The sequence below is a fragment of the Anomaloglossus baeobatrachus genome, chromosome 6, assembly GCF_048569485.1.
Source record: "Anomaloglossus baeobatrachus isolate aAnoBae1 chromosome 6, aAnoBae1.hap1, whole genome shotgun sequence".
In the NCBI taxonomy this organism is placed as follows: Eukaryota; Metazoa; Chordata; class Amphibia; order Anura; family Aromobatidae; genus Anomaloglossus; species Anomaloglossus baeobatrachus.
The window spans coordinates 184,090,117-184,114,772 of record NC_134358.1 but is presented as its reverse complement, the minus strand read 5'-3'; the positions used below and the strand labels follow the sequence as shown (position 1 = coordinate 184,114,772).

At 51.8% G+C, this 24,656-nt stretch overlaps 1 protein-coding gene across 3 annotated transcripts in view; it reads left to right on the top strand.

Annotated features, from left to right (window-relative positions):
• CEP76 (centrosomal protein 76) overlaps positions 1-24,656 on the top strand; it is a 54,181-nt gene that overhangs the window by 22,491 nt on the left and 7,034 nt on the right. For all 3 annotated transcript variants that reach the window (XM_075314576.1, XM_075314575.1, XM_075314574.1), the window contains exons 8-11: positions 5,164-5,292; positions 5,748-5,936; positions 13,668-13,834; positions 13,979-14,312. In XM_075314576.1, coding sequence (XP_075170691.1) covers positions 5,164-5,292; positions 5,748-5,936; positions 13,668-13,834; positions 13,979-14,312 — 819 coding nt within the window. The remainder of the gene's footprint in view (positions 1-5,163; positions 5,293-5,747; positions 5,937-13,667; positions 13,835-13,978; positions 14,313-24,656) is intronic.

Here is a 24,656-nt window from a genome sequence, read left to right as displayed (position 1 = left end):
CACAACACCGCTCCAGCGGTCTGGTAAGCCACAACCGGTCTCCGGTTGTGGACCTCTGTATATACTCTCTGGGGTTCATTTTCTGGCAGAGCCCCCACTCCAGCAGCATGTCTGACACGAGGAGCAAGGCCCCAAAGCTTTATGCTGTATGCGCTGCATGTAAGCTCCTGCTGCCTGAACCGAGCACCTTCCCACATTGTGATGCCTGCTGTAACTTGGCGGTGCCACAGCCTGGAGTCTCACCCCCAGTGGTTTCTCAGGCTGCTCCTGCGGCTGAACCCCCGGCTTGGGTAGAATCCTTTTCTAGGTCTATCTCCTAGTCTTTTGCTGAGTCCATGGGACTTCTGTCCAGGACGTTGATGAATATGCATCAGCCCCCTTCACAGGGTGCCTCTGCTGCTAGGGGTCCCTCAGGACCGGAGCTCACAGAGGATTCATCATCAGGGCCCAGACCCCGTCCTCCTAAGAAGAGACGCAGGGTTCCCTCTCCCTCCTCCTCCCGTGGCTCTGATTCCAGAGCTGACTCGCAGGATGAGGAGGATGCCTTTACAGGGGGCTCAGAGGCTAACTCCATGTGCCCCATTGATCTGTCCGAAAGTGACTCAGATCTTAGTGACTTGATTGCTTCTATTAATTCTGTACTGGATCTCAATCCGCCGGTATCAGAGGAGCAACCCTCTCTAGCAGAAAAGCACTTGTTTACCTTGCCTAAGAGAGCAAAGAGTGTGTTCTTTAACCACTCCAGTTTTCAGGCCGCTGTGACCAAGCCCAGGGCCTGTCCTGACAAACGCTTCCCAAAGCGTGGTTCTGATGACCGTTTTCCCTTTCCACCTGAGGTGGTCAAGGAGTGGGCTCAGTCCCCAAAGGTAGACCCTCCGGTGTCTAGGCTCGCAGCCCGGACCATTGTGTCGGTGGCTGATGGCACTTCCCTTAAGGATTCCACTGACCTCCAGGTTGACCTTCTGGCCAAATCCGTGTATGAAGCGGCGGGGGCCGCGTTTTCTCCGACTTTTGCAGCAGTGTTGACTCTCAAGGCCATCTCTGCTTCTCTAGAGGAGATGCATTCCCTCACCAGGGAATCTATGCCCGAAATGGATGCCTTAACTTCCAAAGCTTCGGCCTTTTCATCCTATGCCATGTCTGCCATGCTGGAGGCTTCTCACCGCACTGCGGTGGCTTCGGCTAATTCCCTCGCTATCCGCAGAATCTTGTGGCTTCGAGAGTGGAAGGCAGATGCTTCTTCAAAGAAGTACCTTGCTGGGCTCCCTTTTGCTGGGTCCCGGCTGTTCGGAGAACAGCTGGATGAAATTATTAAGGAAGCTACTGGCGGGAAGAGTACTTCCATGCCTCAAACTAAAGCCAGGAAACCTGCCCAGGGTAGGAATCAGTCGAGGTTTCGCTCCTTTCGTTCCTCCAACTGGTCGTCCTCTAAGCCCTCGGCCTCGTCCGCTAACTCAGCCAAGGACCAGAAATCCAACTGGCGCCCAAAAGCGCGTCCACAGAAGACCGCAGGAGCTGCTGCCACTAAGGCCGCCTCCTCGTGACTCTCTGCCCGCTCCAGCAACGTCCTTAGTCGGTGGCAGGCTCTCCCACTTTGGCGACGCTTGGTTTCAACACGTCTCCGATCAGTGGGTGAGAGATATCATCTCTCACGGCTACAGGATAGAATTCTCTTCCAGTCCGCCAAACAGATTTTTTTCTCTCAACTCCCCCCTGCTCCAAGGCCGCCGCCCTCTCACAGGCCGTGGCAGCCTTACAGGCCAATGGAGTAATTGTACCGGTTCCCGCCCGGGAACGGTTCAGAGGTTTCTACTCAAATCTCTTCCTAGTTCCCAAAAAGGACGGTACCTTCCGGCCCATCCTGGATCTGAAGCTTCTCAACAAGCATGTTCAGGTGCGGCGCTTTCGCATGGAGTCTCTGCGATCAGTCATTGCCTCTGTCCCAAGGGGATTTCCTGGCATCCATCGACATCAGAGATGCCTATCTGCATGTGCCAATTGCAGTGTCACACCAGCGTTGGCTACGTTTTGCAGTAGGAGAAGATCACTTCCAATTCGTGGCTCTCCCCTTCGGGTTGGCCACGGCCCCTCGGGTATTCACCAAGGTCATGGCAGCAGTGATTGCAGTTCTGCACCTCCAGGGGTTGGCAGTGATTCCTTACCTGGACGACCTTCTAGTCAAGGCTTCATCCAGCGCAGACTGTCAGCGGAGTGTCTCGCTCACTCTCTCCACTCTAGCTCAATTCGGGTGGCTGGTCAATCTGCCCAAATCCACTCTGACTCCGACCCAGAGTCTCACGTACCTAGGGATGCAGTTCGAGGCCTTGACGGCACTTGTGAAGTTGCCCTTAGTCAAAAAGCAGTCCCTCCAGCTAGCGGTGCGCTCTTTACTGAGGTCTCGCCGTCACTCCATCAGGCACCTAATGCAGGTGCTGGGTCAAATGGTGGCGTCCATGGAGGCTGTTCCCTTTGCCCAGTTCCATCTGCGCCCCCTGCAGCTGGATATTCTCCGCTGTTGGGACAAGCGGCCTTCCTCCTTACACAGGTTAGTGGCTCTGTCGCCACAAACCAGGAGCTCTCTTCAGTGGTGGCTTCGGCCTCTCTCCCTGTCCCAGGGGCGCTCCTTCCTGGCCCCGTCCTGGGTGATTCTCACCACGGATACCAGTCTATCCGGCTGGGGAGCGGTATATCTCCACCACAGAGCGCAGGGCACTTGGACTCCGTCCGAGTCAGCCCTTTCAATCAATGTGCTGGAAACCAGAGCCGTGCTTCTAGCTCTCCTAGCTTTTCACCACCTGTTGGCGGGCAGGCACATATCGAGTCCAGTCAGACAACGCGACAGCGGTTGCCTACATCAATCACCAAGGCGGGACACGCAGCCGCCTGGCAATGTTGGAGGTTCAACGCATCCTTCAGTGGACGGAGGACTCGGGGTCCACCATATCCGCAGTCCACATCCCAGGCGTGGAAAACTGGGAGGCAGATTATCTCCGCCGTCAAACCGTGGACGGTGGCGAGTGGTCCCTGCACCCGGCAGTGTTTCAGTCAATCTGCCGCAAATGGGGCACTCCGGACGTGGACCTAATTGCATCCCGTCACAACAACAAGGTTCCCGTTTACGTGGCTCGCTCCCACGACCCTCAGGCATTCGCCGCGGACGCACTGGTTCAAGACTGGTCCCAGTTTCGTCTGTCCTACGTGTTTCCCCCTCTAGCTCTCTTGCCCAGAGTTCTGCGCAAGATCAGAATGGAGGGCTGTCGAGTCATCCTCATTGCACCGGACTGGCCCAGGCGAGCTTGGTATCCAGACTTGCTCCATCTGTCCGTAGAGATGCCGTGGCATCTCCCAGACCGTCCAGACCTACTCTCACAAGGTCCGTTTTTCCGCCTGAATTCTGCGGCTCTCAAATTGACGGCGTGGCTCTTGAGTCCTGGATCTTGACGGCTTCTGGTATCCCTCCTGAAGTCATCTCCACTATGACTCTGGCCCGTAAGTCTTCCTCCGCTAAGATCTATTACAGGACTTGGAAAATTTTCCTGTCCTGGTGTCGTTCTACTGACCATCCTCCTTGGCCATTCTCCTTGCCGACCCTTCTGTCTTTTCTACAGTCCGGTCTGCAGCTAGGACTGTCCCTCAACTCTCTCAAGGGACAAGTCTCAGCTCTGTCAGTTCTGTTCCAGCGGCGTCTCGCTCAGGTCCGCACCTTCATGCAAGGCGCGTCTCACATCATTCCGCCTTACCGGCGGCCCTTGGATCCCTGGGACCTTAATTTAGTTCTCACGGTTTTGCAGAAACCCCCCTTTGAGCCTCTTAGGGAAGTTTCCTTGTATCGTCTTTCACAGAAAGTGGCCTTTCTGGTGGCCATTACTTCCCTCAGGAGAGTCTCTGATTTGGCTGTGCTCTCTTCGGAGTCACCTTTTTTGGTTTTTCATCAGGACAAGGTGGTTCTCCGTCCGACTCCGGACTTTCTTCCTAAGGTGGTCTCTCCTTTCCACCTTTACCAGGACATTACCCTTCCTTCCTTTTGTCCGGCTCCTGTTCATCGCTTTGAAAAAGCACTGCATACTCTGGATCTGGTGCGTGCTCTCCGGATCTATGTGTCTCGCACCGCTGCACTTAGGCGGTGCACTTCTCTTTTTGTGCTAACCACAGGTCGGCGCAAGGGTCTCTCTGCTTCTAAGCCGACCTTAGCCCGTTGGATTAGATCGACCATTTCAGACGCCTACCAGAGTACTCAGGTGCCTCCCCCGCCGGGGATCAAGGCACATTCGACCAGAGCTGTCGGTGCCTCTTGGGCTTTTAGGCACCAGGCTACGGCTCAACAAGTCTGTCAGGCTGCCACTTGGACTAGCCTGCATACCTTTTCGAAGCACTACCAAGTGCATGCTCATGCGTCGGCAGATGCGAGCTTGGGCAGACGCATCCTTCAGGCGGCTGTCTCCCATTTGTGATGTTAGGTTCTGCCTACTTCTTAGTTTTTCTGTTTATTTCCCACCCAGGGACTGCTTTGGAACGTCCCATGGTCTGGGTCTCCCAAAGGAACGAAAAAGAAAAAGAGAATTTTGTTTACTTACCGTAAATTCTTTTTCTTATAGTTCCGTATTGGGAGACCCAGCACCCTCCCTGTTGCCTGTTGGCAATTTTCTTGTTCCGCGTGTTATCACCGGCTGTTGTCGTGGACAGAGTCTCCGGTTGTTCCGGCTTTTGCTCTGTTCTACTTGTGGGTGGCTATTCTCCTTCAGCTTTTGCACTAAACTGGCTGGGTCTGCTCACCAGGGGGTGTATAAGCTCAGAGGGAGGAGCTACACTTTTTAGTGTAGTACTTTGTGTGTCTTCCGGAGGCAGAAGCTAAACACCCATGGTCTGGGTCTCCCATTACGGAACTATAAGAAAAAGAATTTACGGTAAGTAAACAAAATTCTCTTTTTCAGACATGACATTTGCATTGTGCTGTGACATGAGTGAGAAATGTAGGGGCCGGTGCCACTTTGGTTTTTAAGTTGCCGTTAAATAATTATTAGATATTACAGGGGAGCAGCTATTTCTTACTGAACCGTATTTGATGGCTTCCAATAGCCATTTCCTTCTTAAGACGTGTTGGTTCTTGCAGAATGTCTGTACATATGAAGGAATTTGCTCTCTATATAGTAACATTTCTTTTAGCTGACAATGGAGCGACAGAAGATAGCAGAGAAGGAACGATTGTTTTTGGTCTATGCAAAACAGTGGTGGAGAGAATATCTGCAAATTCGTCCATCCCACAATTCCAGACTTGTGAAGATCTTTGCCCAGGTATTACGCTTTGGCTGGCTTTTAAAATATTGCAGGTCGGACATAATTGTGTTTTTCACCGAAATGTTCTCTTTAGAGATTTCCACTTTGATTTAGCAAAGCTGCACATTGGTCATTCTGAACTCAGAGTACAGAAGTGTTCCCAGTTCTCTAGGTCTGGAATTATGACTTGAATTTGAAGTTAAAGCATTGCAGAAATACTTTTCTAGTGTTTAATATGAGTTTTGAAAGGGTAGTCCTCTTTCAGGAAAGTGGACCCTAAAGCTATAAAATATCTAAAATAACAAACAAAGCAGGGTCTCGCCATCCCTGGGTCCAGCTCTCCGCCGCTGTTTCGGTCTGTGTTTTGCCTGTAACTATCTTATCACATTCAGTGCTGTAGCCAGTCTCTGTGCTCAGCAGCTTGTGTCATTTGTTTAATAAAGTACATTGTTTTTATTATTTATGTCTCTCAGGATGAAAATGGACTGAACCGTCCCGTGTGCTGCTATGTATGCCCTCTTAAAGCCGGACGTCTGCTGGACACACCTCGACAAGCGGCACGTTTTGTAAATGTCCTTGGCTATGAAAAGGTCCCAGTTGTTGGTGGAGGTGGTAAACAAGAACAGTGGTGCTCTATGCTGGCATTTCTCTGTAGAAATAAGGTATTCTTTAATTCTGTCTTCACATTTTTATAGTATTCATAAATTTAAATTGAAGTTGGTCGTACTGATTAAATAAAAATTATCTGAACCTGACTATTTCTGCAGGATCACATGTCTATTTAAAAGGTTTACCTGCCTTTTAAAAATGCTGGCTCAGTCTCAGAATAAGCTGTCAATATTCCAACAGTAGCGTTCCGACTATCGGCACCCATCCGATCAGGTGTTCAAAGTGCTTGAGCTTCAGGCTGGTTCGTATGTGCCTGCTCTATATGTTATGGTTTCTTTTTCGCTCCTAATTGGGAGACCCAGACAGTGGTGTATAGCTACTGCCCTCTGGAGGCCGCACAAAGAACTACACTTAAAAGTGTAAGGCCCCTCCCCTTCTGGCTATACACCCTCCCGTAGGAGTACAGATTCCTCAGTTTTAGCTTTGTGCGCAAGGAGGTCAGACACGCACGCATAGCTCCATTGTTTTTAGTCAGCAGCAGCTGCTGACTATATCGGATGGAAGAAAAGAGGACACATATAGTGTCCCCAGCATGCTCCCTTCTCACCCCACTGTATGTCGGAGGTGTTTGTAAGGTTGAGGTACCCATTGCGGGTACGGCGGCAGGAGCCCACATGCTGATTCCTTCCCCATCCCTTTTTACAGGGCTCTGGGTGAAGTGGGATTTACCGGTCTCCAGGCACTGAGACCGTGCTCCATCTACAGCCCCTGGAGAAGATGCTGGATGGAGCGGAGTACATCAGGGACATGGCCCTGCATCCTCAAGGTACTCTGTGTCCCCGTGCAGGCGCTCACACCGCAGCTTGCTGGGTGTTGTAGTGCGCCGGGGGACATCAGCGCTACGGCGCTTGTGCCAGGCCTCATTCAGCTTCACTGAAGCAGGCACACTAGCGGGAAACGGTCGCGCCGGCCGCTGGGACTGCGGCGCGGCTGGCACTTGTGGTGCGCCGGGGACTTCAGCGCGGCCCGCGCTTTTACGGCGGCCGCGCTGATAACTCGAGTCCCCGGCTTTTGCGGCCTGCTTCCGTTCGTTCCCGCCCCCGGACCTGCCAGTCAGGAGAGGGGCGGGACGCTGGCCACGTCTAGGAACGGTCATGCCGGCCGCTGGGACTGCGGCGCGGCTGACACTTGTGGTGCGCCGGGGACTTCAGCGCGGCCCGCGCTTTTACGGCGGCCGCGCTGATAACTCGAGTCCCCGGCTTTTGCGGCCTGCTTCCGTTCGTTCCCGCCCCCAGACCTGCCAGTCAGGAGAGGGGCGGGACGCTGGCCAGTGCATCAGCGCTGAGGGCTGGAGTCGTTTTTACATACTCCAGCCCTCACATTCGGCACAGAGGGGACACTGTTCCCGCACTTTTGTTTGGGAACTCCCACGGACCGCCCCTCTCCACAGACGCCGGCAGCCATTCCTGCTGACACGCTGAGCTGCAGAGGGGAGCCGGGGAGACCCAGACAGGGAATCTGCAGCCTCTTACCCGCTATTCAGCGGGCGGTAAGCCCCCTCTTGTGCCAGTATTATTCTTAGTATTTTGTTTATACAAATACTTTGTATTGCATAGCGCTGGGCGCCCTTTGGCTATAGACTCTCTCACATTGCAGAGAGCCAGCAACATGTCGTCCGTAAAACGCAAGGGTGCCAAGGCACAGACATTATATGCTTCCTGCACCGCTTGTGGGACTTTTCTACCAGCAGGCTCCACGGACCCCCATTGTGTGCAGTGCTCGGCCCCTGCGGCGCTTGCCCAGTTGGGACCTCTGCTGGACGTGACCCAGGGTGTACCACCTGTGAATGCTGTCCAGGTGACAGGCACTGAGTTTGCAGCTTTTGCTGACAGAATGTCTCTCACTATGTCACAAATTCTTGACACATTGCGAGCTAGGCCTGTACTTCAGGCCACGGACACTGTGCAATCATTGCACCCTGGTCCCCCTCAGCTCCAAGCTCCGGGACGGGCATATACACCTCAGGGTGAAGACTCTGACTCGGACGATGGCCCCGGGCAGCCTAAGCGGGCTCGCTATGACGGGCCTTCACATTCATCTCAATGGTCAGAATCCCAGCGAGATGAATCTATGGGTGATGAGGCGGACGTAACTGATCAGGATTCTGATCCTGGGACCGCTCTCAATCTAGATACACCAGATGGTGACGCCATAGTTAATGATCTTATATTTAACATCAATAAGATGTTAAATATTTCCCCACCAGCTCCTCTTGTGGAGGAGTCAGCTTCGCAGCACGAGAGAATCCATTTCAGATACCCTAAGCGTACTTTAAGCACTTTTCTGGACCACGCTGACTTTAGAGACGCAATCCAGAAACCCCACGCTTATCCTGAAAGGCGTTTTCCTAAACGGCTTAAAGATACACGCTATCCTTTTCCCCCTGAGGTGGTCAAGGGTTGGACCCAGTGTCCAAAAGTGGATCCTCCAATTTCCAGGCTTGCAGCTAGATCCTTGGTTGCAGTTGAAGATGGAGCGGCACTTAAAGATGCCACTGACAGGCAGATGGAGCTCTGGCTGAAATCCATCTATGAAGCGATTGGAGCGTCATTAGCGCCTTCTTTTGCGGCCGTATGGGCACTCCAAGCTATCTCAGCCGGGCTTGCGCGAGTTGACTCCGTCACACGTGCATGTGCCCCGCAGGTAGCACCATTGACCTCGCAAATGGCGGCATTCGCGTCGTACGCGATTAATGCTATTCTTGACGCTACAAGCCGCACGGCAGTGGCGTCAGCCAACTCCGTTGTTTTGCGTAGGGCCCTGTGGTTGAGACATTGGAAAGCAGATTCTCATTCCAAGAAGTGCTTAACCAATTTGCCTTTTTCTCGTGACCGATTGTTTGGAGAGCGTTTGGATGAAATCATCAAACACTCCAAGGGTAAGGACTCATCCTTACCGCAACACAGACAAAACAAACCCCAACAAAGGAAGGGTCAGTCTGGTTATCGGTCCTTTCGAGGACCGGGCAGGTCCCAATTCGCCTCGTCAAAAAAGACTCAAAAGGACCAGAGACGCTCAGATTCTTGGAGATCTCAGTCACGCCCAAAAAGGACAGCCGGAGGAACCGTTGCCAAGACGGCGTCCTCCTGACTTGCGGTCTCCGATTCCCACACCCGCGGTCGGTGGGAGGCTTTCCCACTTTGGCGACATCTGGCTGTCACACGTCAAAGACCGTTGGGTGAGGGATATTCTGTCTCACGGGTACAGGATAGAGTTCAGTTCTCGTCCGCCAACTCGTTTCTTCAGAACTTCTCCACCACCAGACCGAGCCGATGCTCTGTTGCAGGCGGTGGCCGCTCTAAAGGCGGAAGGAGTGGTGACCTCCGTCCCGCTTCAGGAACAAGGTCACGGTTTTTACTCCAATCTGTTTGTGGTCCCAAAAAAGGACGGATCGTATCGGCCCGTCCTGGATCTAAAGTTGCTCAACAGACACGTAAAAGTCAGGAGGTTCCGGATGGAATCCCTACGCTCCGTCATAGCCTCAATGTCTCAAGGAGATTTTCTAGCATCAATAGATATCAAGGATGCGTATCTCCACGTGCCGATCGCACCAGAGCATCAGCGTTTCCTACGCTTCGTCATACACGACGAACACCTACAGTTCGTAGCGTTACCTTTCGGTCTGGCAACAGCCCCCCGGGTCTTCACCAAGGTCATGGCAGCAGTTGTAGCTGTTCTGCACTCGCAGGGTCACTCGGTCATCCCGTATCTAGACGACCTGCTTATAAAGGCACCCTCTCAAGAGGCATGCCAACACAGTCTGAAGGTGGCACTAGACACTCTCCAGAGTTTCGGGTGGATTATCAACTTTCCAAAGTCTCATCTAACCCCGACCCAATCTCTGACTTATCTTGGCATGGAGTTTCATACTTTATCAGCGATAGTGAAGCTTCCACTGGACAAGCAGTGCTCGCTACGGACTGGAGTGCAATCTCTCCTTCAGAGCCAGTCGCACTCACTGAGGCGCCTCATGCATTTCCTAGGAAAGATGGTAGCAGCAATGGAGGCAGTCCCGTTCGCGCAGTTTCATCTGCGCCCTCTACAATGGGACATTCTACGCCAATGGGACGGGAAATCGACGTCCCTCGACAGGACTGTCTCCCTCTCTCAGACTGCCAAGGACTCTCTCCGTTGGTGGCTTCTCCCCAACTCATTGTCACAGGGAAAGTCGTTCCTTCCCCCGTCCTGGGCAGTGGTCACGACGGATGCGAGCCTATCAGGGTGGGGAGCGGTGTATCTCCACCACAGGGCTCAGGGGATGTGGACTCTGGAAGAGTCCACCCTGCAGATCAATGTTCTGGAAATCAGAGCAATCTATCTTGCCCTGCGAGCCTTCCAACAATGGCTGGAAGGCAAGCAGATTCGGATTCAGTCGGACAATTCTACGGCGGTGGCTTACATCAACCACCAAGGGGGAACACGCAGTCGCCAAGCTTTTCAAGAAGTCCAACGGATTTTGACGTGGGTGGAAAGCAGAGCGTCCACCATATCCGCAGTTCACATCCCAGGCGTGGAAAACTGGGAAGCAGACTTTCTCAGTCGCCAGGGCATGGACGCAGGAGAATGGTCACTTCACCCGGACGTGTTTCAGCAGATCTGTTGCCGCTGGGGGACGCCGGACGTCGATCTGATGGCGTCACGGCACAACAACAAGGTCCCAGTTTTCATGGCACGGTCTCACGATCACCGAGCACTGGCGGCAGACGCCTTGGTTCAGGATTGGTCGCAATTCCGACTCCCCTATGTGTTCCCACCTCTAGCATTGTTACCCAGAGTTCTCCGGAAAATCAGGTCCGACTGCCATCGAGCCATACTCGTCGCTCCAGATTGGCCAAGAAGGTCGTGGTACCCGGATCTGTGGCATCTCACGGTAGGCCAACCGTGGACACTACCAGACCGTCCAGATTTGCTGTCTCAAGGGCCGTTTTTCCATCTGAATTCTGCGGCCCTGAACCTGACTGTGTGGCCATTGAGTCCTGGATCCTAGCGGCCTCAGGTTTATCTCAGGAGGTTATTGCCACAATGAGACAGGCTAGAAAACCATCCTCAGCTAAGATCTATCACAGAACGTGGAAGATATTCTTAGCGTGGTGCTTGGCTCAAGGGTTTTCTCCCTGGCCATTTGCATTGCCAATTTTTCTTTCCTTCCTGCAGTCTGGGTTGGAAAAAGGTTTGTCGCTTAGCTCTCTTAAGGGTCAAGTCTCCGCGCTATCCGTATTCTTTCAGAAGCGCTTGGCACAGCTTTCTAAAGTACGCACGTTTCTCCAAGGAGTTTGTCATATTGTTCCTCCTTACAGACGGCCATTGGAACCCTGGGATCTGAACAAGGTTCTCATTGCTCTCCAGAAGCCGCCTTTCGAGCCTTTGAAAGAGGTTCCCCTTTCTCGGCTTTCACAAAAGGTAGTTTTTCTTGTGGCGGTCACGTCTCTTCGAAGAGTGTCCGAGCTAGCGGCGTTATCTTGCAAATCTCCCTTCCTGGTGTTTCACCAAGACAAGGTAGTACTGCGTCCAATTCCAGAGTTTTCTCCCAAGGTGGTTTCTTCCTTTCATCTCAATCAGGATATCACCTTACCATCTTTGTGTCCGCATCCAGTTCACCAATTTGAAAAGGGTTTACATCTGTTGGACCTGGTGAGAGCACTCAGGATTTACATTTCTCGCACGGCGGCTCTACGCCGTTCGGATGCGCTCTTTGTCCTAGTCGCTGGTCAGCATAAGGGATCGCAAGCTTCCAAATCCACCCTGGCGCGGTGGATCAAGGAACCAATTCTTCACACATACCGTTCTGCTGGGCTTCCGATTCCATCTGGACTGAAGGCCCATTCTACCAGAGCCGTGGGTGCGTCCTGGGCATTACGGCATCAGGCTACGGCTCAGCAAGTGTGCCAGGCGGCTACCTGGTCGAGTCTGCACACGTTTACCAAACACTATCAAGTGCATACCTACGCTTCGGCAGATGCCAGCCTAGGTAGACAGGTCCTTCAGGCGGCGGTGGCCCACCTGTAGGAAGAGGCTGTCTGACAGCCCGTTCATGTGGTATCTTTTTACCCACCCAGGGACTGCTTTTGGACGTCCCACTGTCTGGGTCTCCCAATTAGGAGCGAAAAAGAAGAAGGGAATTTTGTTTACTTACCGTAAATTCCTTTTCTTCTAGCTCCAATTGGGAGACCCAGCACCCGCCCTATTTGTTCTTAGGGTTTCGTTTTTTCGGGTGCACATGTTGTTCATGTTGTTTCTTAAGTTCTCCGATCGTGTTATCGGATTGAATTTGTTTTTGAAACTGTTATTGGCTTTCCTCCTTCTTGCTTTGGTACTAAAACTGAGGAATCTGTACTCCTACGGGAGGGTGTATAGCCAGAAGGGGAGGGGCCTTACACTTTTAAGTGTAGTTCTTTGTGCGGCCTCCAGAGGGCAGTAGCTATACACCACTGTCTGGGTCTCCCAATTGGAGCTAGAAGAAAAGGAATTTACGGTAAGTAAACAAAATTCCCTTCTTTGCAGTTGTGTTCCATTTTTTTTTAATTGGGAAACATTGTCATTTCTTGAACGGACACTAAAAAATATAGTACAGGTAAGGTGACATGCACCACGCCTTAAATCTTACCCCGGTCAGTAGTAGGATTAAGATTTTTGGAGTAAGGAATGCCGCAGCTCGTAATAAATAAGACCATCTGTGGCTGCATATCCCCATTTCGCCCCAGATCTACCCATTTTGGGAAAACTAGTGTGAAAACGTGCTAATTTTTTACAACAGTTTTTTTGGTGGATCGGATTCCTCTTGTGCTTTAAGCACTGATCTTCTGCATAAATTCTGTCACATGATGTTTACACACACTGCCTGACGGACACTATTGACTAGTGCATGCTGCACAATTTTTTTTCCCCAGTAAAAATGATGCAATCTGTTACATAGACTCTAAGGGGCACTTTACACGCTGCGACATCGCTAGCGATTGCTAGCGATGTCAAGCGCGATAGCTCCTGCCCCCGTCGCTCGTGCGACATTTGGTGATCGCTGCCGTAGCGAACATTATCGCTACGGCAGCGTCACACGCACGTACCTGGTCAGTGACGTCGCTGTGACTGCTGAACAATCCCTCCCTCAAGGGGGAGGTGTGTTCGGCGTCATAGCGACGTCACTGCGGTGTCACTAAGCGGCCAGCCAATAGAAGCAGAGGGGCGGAGATGAGCGGGACGTAACATCCCGCCCACCTCCTTCCTTCCGCATTGCCGGTGGACGCAGGTAAGGAGATGTTCGTCGCTCCTGCGGTGTCACACACAGCGATGTGTGATGCCGCAGGAACGACGAACAACATCGTACCGGTGGCAGCAGCGATATTAAGGAAATGAACGACGTGTCAATGATCACCGTTTTGGAACGATTTTGCGATCGTTGATAGTCGCTCATTAGTGTTACACGCTGCAATGTCACTACCGGCGCCAGATGTGCGTCACTATCGACGTGACCCCGATGACTTATTGGTAGCGATGTCGCAGCGTGTAAAGCACCCCTAACACAGATGTCAGCAAAACCTAATGTGTATGATGACCACCTGACTCTCCATCTTCTATAACTTGCCTCTGCCAGATAAATTCAAAGATAGATGTATCATAGCTTCCAGCTTCCTTTCCATTATTTTTCACCTCTTTAGAGTGGTTTTATTTCACTTTTCTACAATGTGTCCACAATTCATAATATTTTTACCTATTATGTCTCTTTTTAGGGTGACTGTGAAGATCATTGCACCCTCCTTTGTAGCCTTCTTCTTGGTTTTGGGTTAGATGCCTATGTATGTGTTGGTACAAAAGGAAAAGGAATAGCCCACACGTGGGTGATGACGTATAGCACCGATGGAGCAGTTGCCTTCTGGGAGAGTTTGACAGGACAAAGGTAACTACTGAACACATGAATGGTGGTTCTAAGTTTCTGGATGAATTATGGGTGTTGTGACTTTGCTGTATGGGCAGATAAGATATGTGATGCCCAGTCATGTCTATGATTCTTCTGCATGATATCTTGTTCCTCAATCTGCAGATACATCCATAAGCCTGTCAACCCAGATGACCCTCCTATGGTGGAACAGCCAAAGCCTCTCTACCCATATAAAACCATTGGATGCATTTTTAACCACCAGCGGTTCCTGGCCAATTGCCAGCCATCAGATTCAGTTGATTTCTGTGTGTTTGATCTGCATGATGAATCAAGGTGGAAACCAATGAGTGAAGAAGCCATTAAATCCATATGTTTTCTTGGATCTAGTACATCCCTTCTTCCATTCCCTCCACTCTGCAGCTCACTGCTTGACGGTGCTACAGAGAGTAATGAGATTGAATTGCAGTTGCGAGTTCTTGTCACTGAGCACAGAAAGGTAATGTTCAGAGCATTAGTTCACATATACTGGTTTGCCTTTTATCCTGATATCGGTTGTTTTAGCTTATTGGGAGAATACTGTATGATGGGACTGCAGCTTGTTACATCTGTCAGTCGTACGAGGACGAACCAGAAATAATTGTCCTATCAAATATTTAGATTCTACAATCATCACCAACCTGTTACCCAGCACAGTAAGAGGTTAACAATGATGCCCATCTGTAATCTGGCCATATTTAATGTATGTAAATTTTTCCTTAAAAGAGTCATCTGTTGACCTGGAGAGTCGTGAACTCTGGTGCCTAAATATGTCTTTCCAAACTTGACTGACAGCTCGGAATAATCTGCATCATTCCTGAAATCCTGTGTTGCTCTGTGCACCTTCTTGAGTATGCATTTGGCACAGCTCCATTTTTGTGTGCGCTGGTGTTTACAGCATGGACTTTGAACAGAGCCACGATTTAAATTTGACTGTGCGTGGGCCATGGCTTGCTAATGGCAGGATAGGATACGTACCTGCAAAACTCCTGTAAGACCCTCAGTTTCTTTGTCGCTCCATTGGGAGACCCAGACAATTGGGTGTATAGGCTATGCCTCCGGAGGCCGCACAAAGTATTACACTAAAAGTGTAAAGCCCCTCCCCTTCTGCCTATACACCCCCCGTGCTCCCACGGGCTCCTCAGTTTTTATGCTTTGTGCGAAGGAGGCAGACATGCACGCACAGCTCCACAGCTTAGTCAGCAGCAGCTGCTGACTATGTCGGATGGAAGAAAAGAGGGCCCTTAACAGGGCCCCCAGCATGCTCCCTTCTCACCCCACTCTTGTCGGCGGTGTTGTTAAGGTTGAGGTATCCATTGCGGGTACGGAGGCTGGAGCCCACATGCTGTTTTCCTTCCCCATTCCCCTTAGGGCTCTGGGTGAAGTGGGATCCTATCGGTCTCCAGGCACTGAGACCGTGCTCCATCCACAGCTCCTGAGGACTCTGCTGGATAGGAGCCGAGTATCGTTCAGGGACATGGCCCTGCTACTTTAAGGTACTCTGTGTCCCCGTGGGGACCGCGCACAGCAACACTCCAGCATTGCTGGGTGTGCTAGTGCACCGGGGACCGCGGCGCTGACCGCGTTTGTGCCTTTTCACACTGCAGCGTCGCTGAGTGTGTTACTGTATAGGGACTGCCGCGCAGACCACCGCTGCCATTATAATTACTGTGGCGCGGCTGGGACTGTTGGTGCGCCGGGGACTTCCGCGCCGACCGCGCTTATACGGCGGCCGCGCTTATAACTCGAGTCCCCGGCTTTTTGCGGCCTAGTCTCTTAGTCTTCCCGCCCCCAGGCCTGCCAGTCAGGGGAAGGGCAGGACGCTGTGCAGGACGGCAGCACTGAGGGCTGGAGCATGCTTTGCATACTCCACCCCTCTCACTGTGCACAGTGGGGCACCAGTTCCCGCACTTTCTGGGTCACGCCCACGGCTCCCTCCTCTCTTCAGGTCGCCGGCAGCCATTCCTGTCAGCTCCTCGAACGCTGCAGAGGGGAGACAAACTCTGGGAGACCCAGGCAGGGATTCTGGTGGCCACACAACCGCTTTAAGCGGCCGGTAAGCAGCACCTGAGGTGCTGGCCCCACTTGCACAGAAGTGTAATTATAGATTATATTTTACACTGTATGGTGCACGGTTGTTTTCTGGCTATATACTCTATTGTGTTGCTCAGGGGTGACAACAGCATGGCGCCCACAAGAAGCAGGGGTGCCAAAACACAGGCTTACTATGCTGCCTGCGCCGCATGTATGACCTCGCTACCGGCAGGTTCCACGGACCCTCATTGTGTGCACTGCTCGGCCCCTGCGACACTTACTCAGCCGGAGCCTCTGCTAAGGGTGACCCAGGGGGAACCACAGGCTAACACTGTCCAAGGGACGGGGACAGAGTTTGCAGTTTTTACTGATAGACTTTCTGAGACTATGGCTAAGATATTAGAAGCCTTGCAGTCCAGGCCGGTATCTCAGACCGTGGGCACTGTTGAATCATTGCACCCTGGTCCACCTCAGTTGGAGCAACAATGTCCTCCCGGGGTGTCTCATAGGTCCCAGAGTGAGGTCTCTGACACGGACCGCAGTCCCAGACCACCTAAGCGACCTCGCTGGGAAATCCCCTCAACATCATCACATTGTTCAGGGTCTCCGCAAGAGGACTCTCTGTATGATGAAGCGGAGGTAGCTGATCAGGATTCTGATCCTGAGGCCGCTCTCAATCTAGATACACCTGATGGGGACACCATAGTGAATGATCTCATCGCGTCCATCAATCAAATGTTGGATATTTCTCCCTCAGTCCCTACAGTGGACGAGTCAGTTTCTCAGGAGAAATTCCGTTTTAGGTTTCCCAAGCGTACAACCAGTATGTTTCTGGACCACTCTGACTTCAGAGACGCAGTCCAGAAACACCGACCTTGTCCTGATAAGCGTTTTTCAAAGCGCCTTAAGGATACACGTTATCCCTTCCCCCCTGACGTGGTCAAGGGCTGGACTCAGTGTCCCAAGGTGGATCCTCCAATCTCCAGACTGGCGGCTAGATCCATAGTTGCAGTGGAAGATGGGGCTTCACTCAAGGATGCCACGGACAGGCAGATGGAGCTCTGGTTGAAATCCATCTTTGAAGCTATCGGCGCGTCTTTTGCTCCAGCATTCGCAGCCGTATGGGCACTCCAAGCTATCTCAGCGGGTCAAGCGCAAATTGACGCAATCACACGTACATCTGCGCCGCAAGTGGCGTCCATAACCACTCAGATGACGGCATTTGCGTCCTACGCTATTAATGCTATCCTGGACTCTGTGAGCCGTACGGCGGTTGCAGCCGACAATTCGGTGGTACTCCGCAGGGCCTTGTGGCTACGGGAATGGAAGGCAGATTCTGCTTCCAAAAAGTGCTTGACCAGTTTGCCATTTTCTGGCGACCGTTTGTTTGGTGAGCGATTGGATGAAATAATCAAACAATCCAAGGGAAAGGATACATCCTTACCCCAGCCCAAACCAAACATACCCCAACAGAGGAGGGGACAGTCGAGGTTTCGGTCCTTTCGGGGCGCGGGCAGGTCCCAATTCTCCTCGTCCAAAAGGCCTCAGAAGGATCAGAGGAACTCTGATTCATGGCGGTCTAAGTCACGTCCTAAAAAGACCGCCGGAGGTGCCGCTACCAAAGCGGCCTCCTCATGACTTTCAGTCTCCTCACACCGCATCCTCGGTCGGTGGCAGGCTCTCCCGCTTTTGCGACGCCTGGCTGCCACAGGTAAAAGACCGTTGGGTGAGAGACATTCTGTCTCACGGTTACAAGATAGAGTTCAGCTCTCGTCCTCCGACTCGATTCTTCAGAACGTCTCCGCCTACCGAGCGAGCCGATGCTCTTCTGCAGGCGGTGGACACTCTAAAGGCGGAAGGAGTAGTGGTCCCGGTTCCTCTTCAGCAACAGGGTCACGGTTTTTACTCAAACCTGTTTGTGGTTCCGAAGAAGGACGGTTCTTTCCGTCCTGTTCTGGACCTAAAACTGCTCAACAAACACGTAAAGACCAGGCGGTTCCGGATGGAATCCCTTCGCTCCGTCATCGCCTCAATGTCCCAAGGAGACTTCCTTGCATCGGTCGATATCAAAGATGCTTATCTCCACGTACCGATTGCTCCAGAGCATCAGCGCTTCCTGCGCTTCGCCATAGCAGACGAACACCTTCAGTTCACGGCACTGCCGTTCGGCCTGGCGACAGCCCCACGGGTTTTCACCAAGGTCATGGCGACAGTAGTGGCGGTCCTCCACTCTCAGGGACACTCGGTAATTCCTTACTTAGACGACCTGCTGGTCAAGGCACCCTCTCAAGAGGCATGCCAACACAGCCTCAACGCTACTCTGGAGACTCTCCAGAGTTTTGGTTGGATCATCAATTTTCCAAAGTCAAATCTGACACCGGCCCAATCACTGACATATCTTGGCATGGAGTTCCATACTCTCTCAGCGATAGTGAAGCTTCCGCTGAACAAACAGCGTTCATTACAGACAGGGGTGCAATCTCTCCTTCAAGGTCAGTCACACCCACTGAGGCGCCTCATGCACTTCCTAGGGAAGATGGTGGCAGCAATGGAGGCAGTTCCTTTTGCGCAGTTTCATCTACGCCCGCTTCAATGGGACATTCTTCGCAAATGGGACAGGAAGTCGACGTCCCTCGACAGGAACGTCTCCCTCTCTCAAGCAACCAAAGCTTCCCTTCGGTGGTGGCTTCTTCCCACTTCATTGTCGAAGGGGAAATCCTTCCTACCCCCATCCTGGGCGGTGGTCACGACGGACGCGAGTCTGTCAGGGTGGGGAGCAGTTTTTCTCCTCACAGGGCTCAGGGTACGTGGACTCAGCAGGAGTCCTCCCTTCAGATCAATGTTCTGGAGATCAGGGCAGTGTATCTTGCCCTAAAAGCGTTCCAGCAGTGGCTGGAGGGCAAGCAGATCCGAATTCAGTCGGACAACTCCACAGCGGTGGCTTACATCAACCACCAAGGCGGAACACGCAGTCGGCAAGCCTTCCAGGAAGTTCGGCGGATTCTGATGTGGGTGGAAGCCACGGCCTCCACCATATCCGCAGTTCACATCCCGGGCGTAGAAAACTGGGAAGCAGACTTCCTCAGTCGCCAGGGCATGGACGCAGGGGAATGGTCTCTTCACCCGGACGTGTTTCAGGAGATCTGTTGCCGATGGGGGATGCCGGACGTCGACCTAATGGCGTCCCGGCACAACAACAAGGTCACGGCATTCATAGCACGATCTCACGATCACAGAGCTCTGGCGGCAGACGCCTTAGTTCAAGATTGGTCGCAGTTTCAACTCCCTTATGTGTTTCCACCTCTGGCACTGTTGCCCAGAGTGATACGCAAGATCAGGTCAGACTGCCGCCGCGCAATTCTCGTCGCTCCAGACTGGCCAAGGAGGTCTTGGTACCCGGATCTGTGGCATCTCACGGTGGGCCAACCGTGGGCACTGCCAGACCGTCCAGACTTGCTGTCTCAAGGGCCGTTTTTCCATCTGAATTCTGCGGCCCTCAACCTGACTGTGTGGCCATTGAGTCCTGGATCTTAGCGTCTTCAGGGTTGTCTCAAGAGGTCATTGCCACTATGAGACAGGCCAGGAAACCAACCTCTGCCAAGATCTACCACAGGACGTGGAAGATATTCCTATCTTGGTGCTCTGATCAGGGATTTTCTCCCTGGCCATTTGCACTGCCCACTTTTCTTTCCTTTCTTCAATCAGGATTGGAAAAAGGTTTGTCACTCGGCTCCCTTAAGGGACAAGTCTCAGCGCTCTCTGTGTTCTTTCAGAAGCGTCTTGCCAGGCTTTCTCAGGTACGCACGTTCCTGCAAGGGGTTTGTCATATTGTTCCTCCTTACAGGCGGCCGTTAGAACCCTGGGATCTGAACAGAGTTCTGAGGGCCCTTCAGAAGGCACCTTTTGAACTTTTGAAAGATATTTCTCTTTCTCGCCTTTCGCAGAAAGTGGCCTTCCTCGTAGCAGTCACCTCACTTCGGAGAGTGTCTGAGCTAGCAGCGTTGTCATGCAAAGCCCCTTTCCTGGTGTTTCACCAGGACAAGGTGGTGCTGCGGCCGGTTCCGGAATTCCTTCCTAAGGTGGTATCCCCCTTTCATCTCAATCAGGATATCTCCTTACCCTCTTTTTGTCCTCATCCGGTTCACCAATGTGAAAAGGATTTGCACTTGTTAGATCTGGTGAGAGCACTCAGACTCTACATTTCTCGTACGGCGCCCCTGCGCCGCTCGGATGCACTCTTTGTCCTTGTCGCTGGCCAGCGTAAAGGGTCACAGGCTTCCAAATCAACCCTGGCTCGGTGGATCAAGGAACCAATTCTCGAAGCTTACCGTTCTGCTGGGCTTCCGGTTCCCTCAGGGCTGAAGGCCCATTCTACCAGAGCCGTGGGTGCGTCCTGGGCTTTAAGGCACCAGGCTACGGCCCAGCAGGTGTGTCAGGCGGCTACCTGGTCGAGCCTGCACAATTTCACCAAACACTATCAAGTGCATGCCTATGCTTCGGCGGATGCCAGCCTAGGTAGACGAGTCCTTCAGGCGGCGGTTGCCCACCTGTAGGAATGGGCCATTTTTCGGCTCTATTACGAGGTATTGTTTTACCCACCCAGGGACTGCTTTTGGACGTCCCAATTGTCTGGGTCTCCCAATGGAGCGACAAAGAAGAAGGGAATTTTGTTTACTTACCGTAAATTCCTTTTCTTCTAGCTCCAATTGGGAGACCCAGCACCCGCCCCTGTTTTTTTGTGTACACATGTTGTTCATGTTGAATGGTTTCAGTTCTCCGATATTCCTTCGGATTGAATTTACTTTAAACCAGTTTATAATTTTTTTCCTCCTTCTTGCTTTTGCACCAAAACTGAGGAGCCCGTGGGAGCACGGAGGGTGTATAGGCAGAAGGGGAGGGGCTTTACACTTTTAGTGTAATACTTTGTGCGGCCTCCGGAGGCATAGCCTATACACCCAATTGTCTGGGTCTCCCAATTGGAGCTAGAAGAAAAGGAATTTACGGTAAGTAAACAAAATTCCCTTCTTCTTTTGTACTCACTACCTTCTTCTCTCTTCTATCCTACGCCGCTATGTACGTGGGCAGGAAGAGAACATCCTTGACTTCTGGTCGAGCTTGGCAACATCAGAATCAGTGTTTCCCGCTACCTATGCCACAGACCAACCCCTTCAGTGCCAAAGATGCAATCGGACTTGGCTCTGGCGCCAAATTGCATTATCGAGTTCCTCTTTCTGATCCGTGCTCTACTCTGAGCTGACTGTGGTCCTGCTTACTCAACCCTCAGTAGCAGGGTCGGGCTTGTCACCAGAGGGTTCCTTTTCCCAGCTCTCTAAAGATGAGGGAGATTGGAGAGAGCATCTATCTCCACAAGGCAGAACATGGAGGCCTTGTTTAAGGGTATGTGCACACGTTGCTTTTTTTTCCGCGCGGAAAAAAACGCACCCTCTGGCAGAGGGGAGAATTGTAAACAATGCTTTTTGAGAAACAACGCATCGAAAACGCATGCGTTTTTCATGCGTTTTTCATGCGTTTTTCATGCGTTTTTCATGCGTTTTTCATGCGTTTTTTTAGGTGCGTTTTTTAAGACTTGTCAGTGATAATAAAGTTGGTTGAACACAGACCTTTGGAAAAAAAAACCTGTGATGTCATTTCCTTCTCCACATTCTGTTTGGATAAATGGGAGGGCTTGGAATGGAAGGAGCACCATTTGAATTTTGGAAAAGTTGAAATAAACTTCGCGCACCAAGCCCCTTAGGTACCTATACGTCAGAAAACCCCCACAAGTGACCCCATTTTGGAATCTGCACCCATCAAGGATTTTATTCAGGAGTATATTAAGCATTTTGAATCCACAGCTACTTCACCCAAAATGTTGCTGTAGCAACAATATTCTCACTTTTAGGCCCGTTTCACACGTCAGTGAAAACACTGACGTTTTTCACTGGCGTGTAAAACACGCACATGTCCCTCCGTGTGCCGTGAATCACGGCACACGTGGGTTGTCTAAGTGCAATCCGGGCTCCGTTCTCCGTGGCCCGTGATTGCACTTAGAGATTAACTCACCTGCGCCCGCTCCCGCTCTCCATGGTGCTGATCGCTCCCGCGGTGCAGCATCCGGCCGGCGCTGACCCCCGCAGCAGCTGGTTCCGGGTTGGCTGTGTCGTGCATCATGAATATGCGCGACAATAATGAGCCGGCACAGAAGGAACAGGGAGGACGGGCTGCAGAGGACATCGCTGGAGCCGGGTGAGTTAAAATGTTTTTTATTTTAAAAGCACGTTTTTTTCTGGCACGTGTTTCACGGATCACACCACTGCGTGGTCCGTGGGACATCAGTGATGCCAGAAAAAAATGGACATGTCTCCGTGCGGCAATCACGCACACGCGGGTACGCCGCATGGAGACACGTGCAGTGAAAAATCACTGATGTGTGAGCAGACCCATTCATTATAATGGGTCTGCGTATGTCAGTGATTCTGGTACGTTTAAAAAAAAGCACAAACGTCCCAGAATCACTGACGTGTGAAAGGGGCCTAAGGCTATGTGGCCATGATCCAGCGACACGGCGTCTAGTACACAGTGCCAGCCTTCCTGCAGCTGCCCATGCCCACGATTTGGGTTCAGGCTGCTGTGGAGCTCTATACTACCTGCAGAGAACACTCGTCTCCGCAGCATAAATTGACATGCTGAGGCTCGGGAAGCCACGCTACCGGTCAGTTTATGCTGTGGAGAAAAGAAGCACAGTGGGCATGGGATCTCCAAAAATCCTTCCACTGTGCTTCTACTGCACAACGCAGCGTTATGGACGCAGGGAAAACACTCAGCGCCCATAACGCTGCAAACCCTGATTGTGGACACACAGCCTAAAAAGCGTCAATGGATGAAGGGATGTCAAATATATAGAACGTCCTACCCCCGCCAGCATATTCTAAGCTGGCACCTTTAGTACCTTTCATGTGGCACTAAAGGGTGCCTAGCTTAGTATTTATCCAATAAAAAAAAAAAATGAAAAAAATGGCGTGGGGTCCCCCCTATTTTTGATAGCCAGTCAGGGTAAAGCAGACAGCTGTAGCCTGCAAACCACAGCTGGCAGCTTCATCTTGGCTGGTGATCAATTTGGAGGGCTCCCCATGTTTTTTTTTTTATTTATAAATAAAGAATTAAAAAAAAAATAACATGGGGTCCCCCCAAATTAGATCACCAGCCAAGGTGAAGCTGACAGCTGGGGTCTGGTATTCTCAGGGTGGGAAGAGCCATGGTTATTGGACTCTTCCCAGCCTAAAAATAGCAGGCCGCAGCCGCCCCAGAAGTGGCGCATCCATTAGATGCGCCAATCCTGGCGCTTCGCCCCAACTCATCCCGCGCCCTGGTGCGTTGGCTAACGGGGTAATAAATGGGGTTGATACCAGATGTGTAATGTCACCTGGCATCAAGCCCAGCAATTAGTGATGTCACGGCGTCTATCAGACACCCGACATAACTAATTGACAGTAAACAAAAGCAAAAAAAGACAACAAAAAATGTTTTATTAGAAAAAACACTCCCCAAATCATTCCCTTGTTCTCCAATTTAATAAAAAAAAATGGGTCCGCAGAAATCCATATGGATGTCCCACGTCGCCTCTGGACCTTCTAGAATATGGGGGCACGTTCAGGAAACGTATCCCCCATTTTCTAGGAGGGCAGACCCTCCATTTGAGGAGAGTGGGTGCAAAAATCTGCACCCACTCTCCCCGGGTCACAGCTGCAGAGTGCGAGCAGCCAGCACAGCTCACACTGAACACTGTGCTGGCTGTCAGCTGCTCTGCACATGTGACCGGCCGGCGTCTGCTGTGAAGGAGGAGGGGACCGCGGGGGATCAGCGCTGCGACCGGACAGGTATGTATGACACCGGGGGGAATAGGGGGTGAACGGGCAGGGCCTGGGGAACAGTTTTCTGTCGCATGTGTTATTGCACATGCGACAGAAATCATAGGAGCAGGGCGGCCGGTGCGCTACTGTGCGCGCGGCCATGTTGGATTTTCGGGAGGGGGGTCGGGGGTCGGGGCGGGCACTTTGGCGACACCGGGGGCTTTGCCAGGAAGTGAGGTCAACAGGAAGCCTCTTGACCTCACTTCCAGGTAAATGCCTGCGTTCTGGCGTGCCGACAAAGGCCGCGGACCGCAACAAAAAAGCAGGTCCATGCGTTGTGGCTGCGTTCTGACCCCACATCATTGATTTCAATGGGGGAGAGAACGCAGCCACAACGCACAAAAGAAGTGACATGCTGCTTTTCTTTCCGCACCGATTTTTGGCATCCAAAACGCTGCGGAAAGAAACGCAGCATGTGCACTGATTTTTCAGCTTTCCCATACACTTTGCTGGGAAAGCTGAACGCATGCAATTTGCCACTGAAACGCTGCGGTTCAAAACGCAGCGTTTCCGCGGTAAAAAACGCATCGTGTGCACACAGCCTAACAGTCTAGGGAAGACTCATCCCTGTGCTTTGATTTTGTGAAACAGGATATTATTCAAGTGGGTAATAGAGTGGATGAACTGTAGTCTGACACATCGTCCTTATTTCAGAGAATGGGGACCAGCATCTCATATCCTATCATACCTCTCAGATTTCAGACATTCTAACTAGTGATGAGCGAGCACTACTATGTTCAGGTGTTCGGTACTCGTATGACCAATCGGATGCTCGGACGGGTTTGCCTCATGTACAGAGTAGAATGGGGGTCAATGGGACACTCAAGCACTTTTCCAGAAGATATTCCTGAAAAATGCTC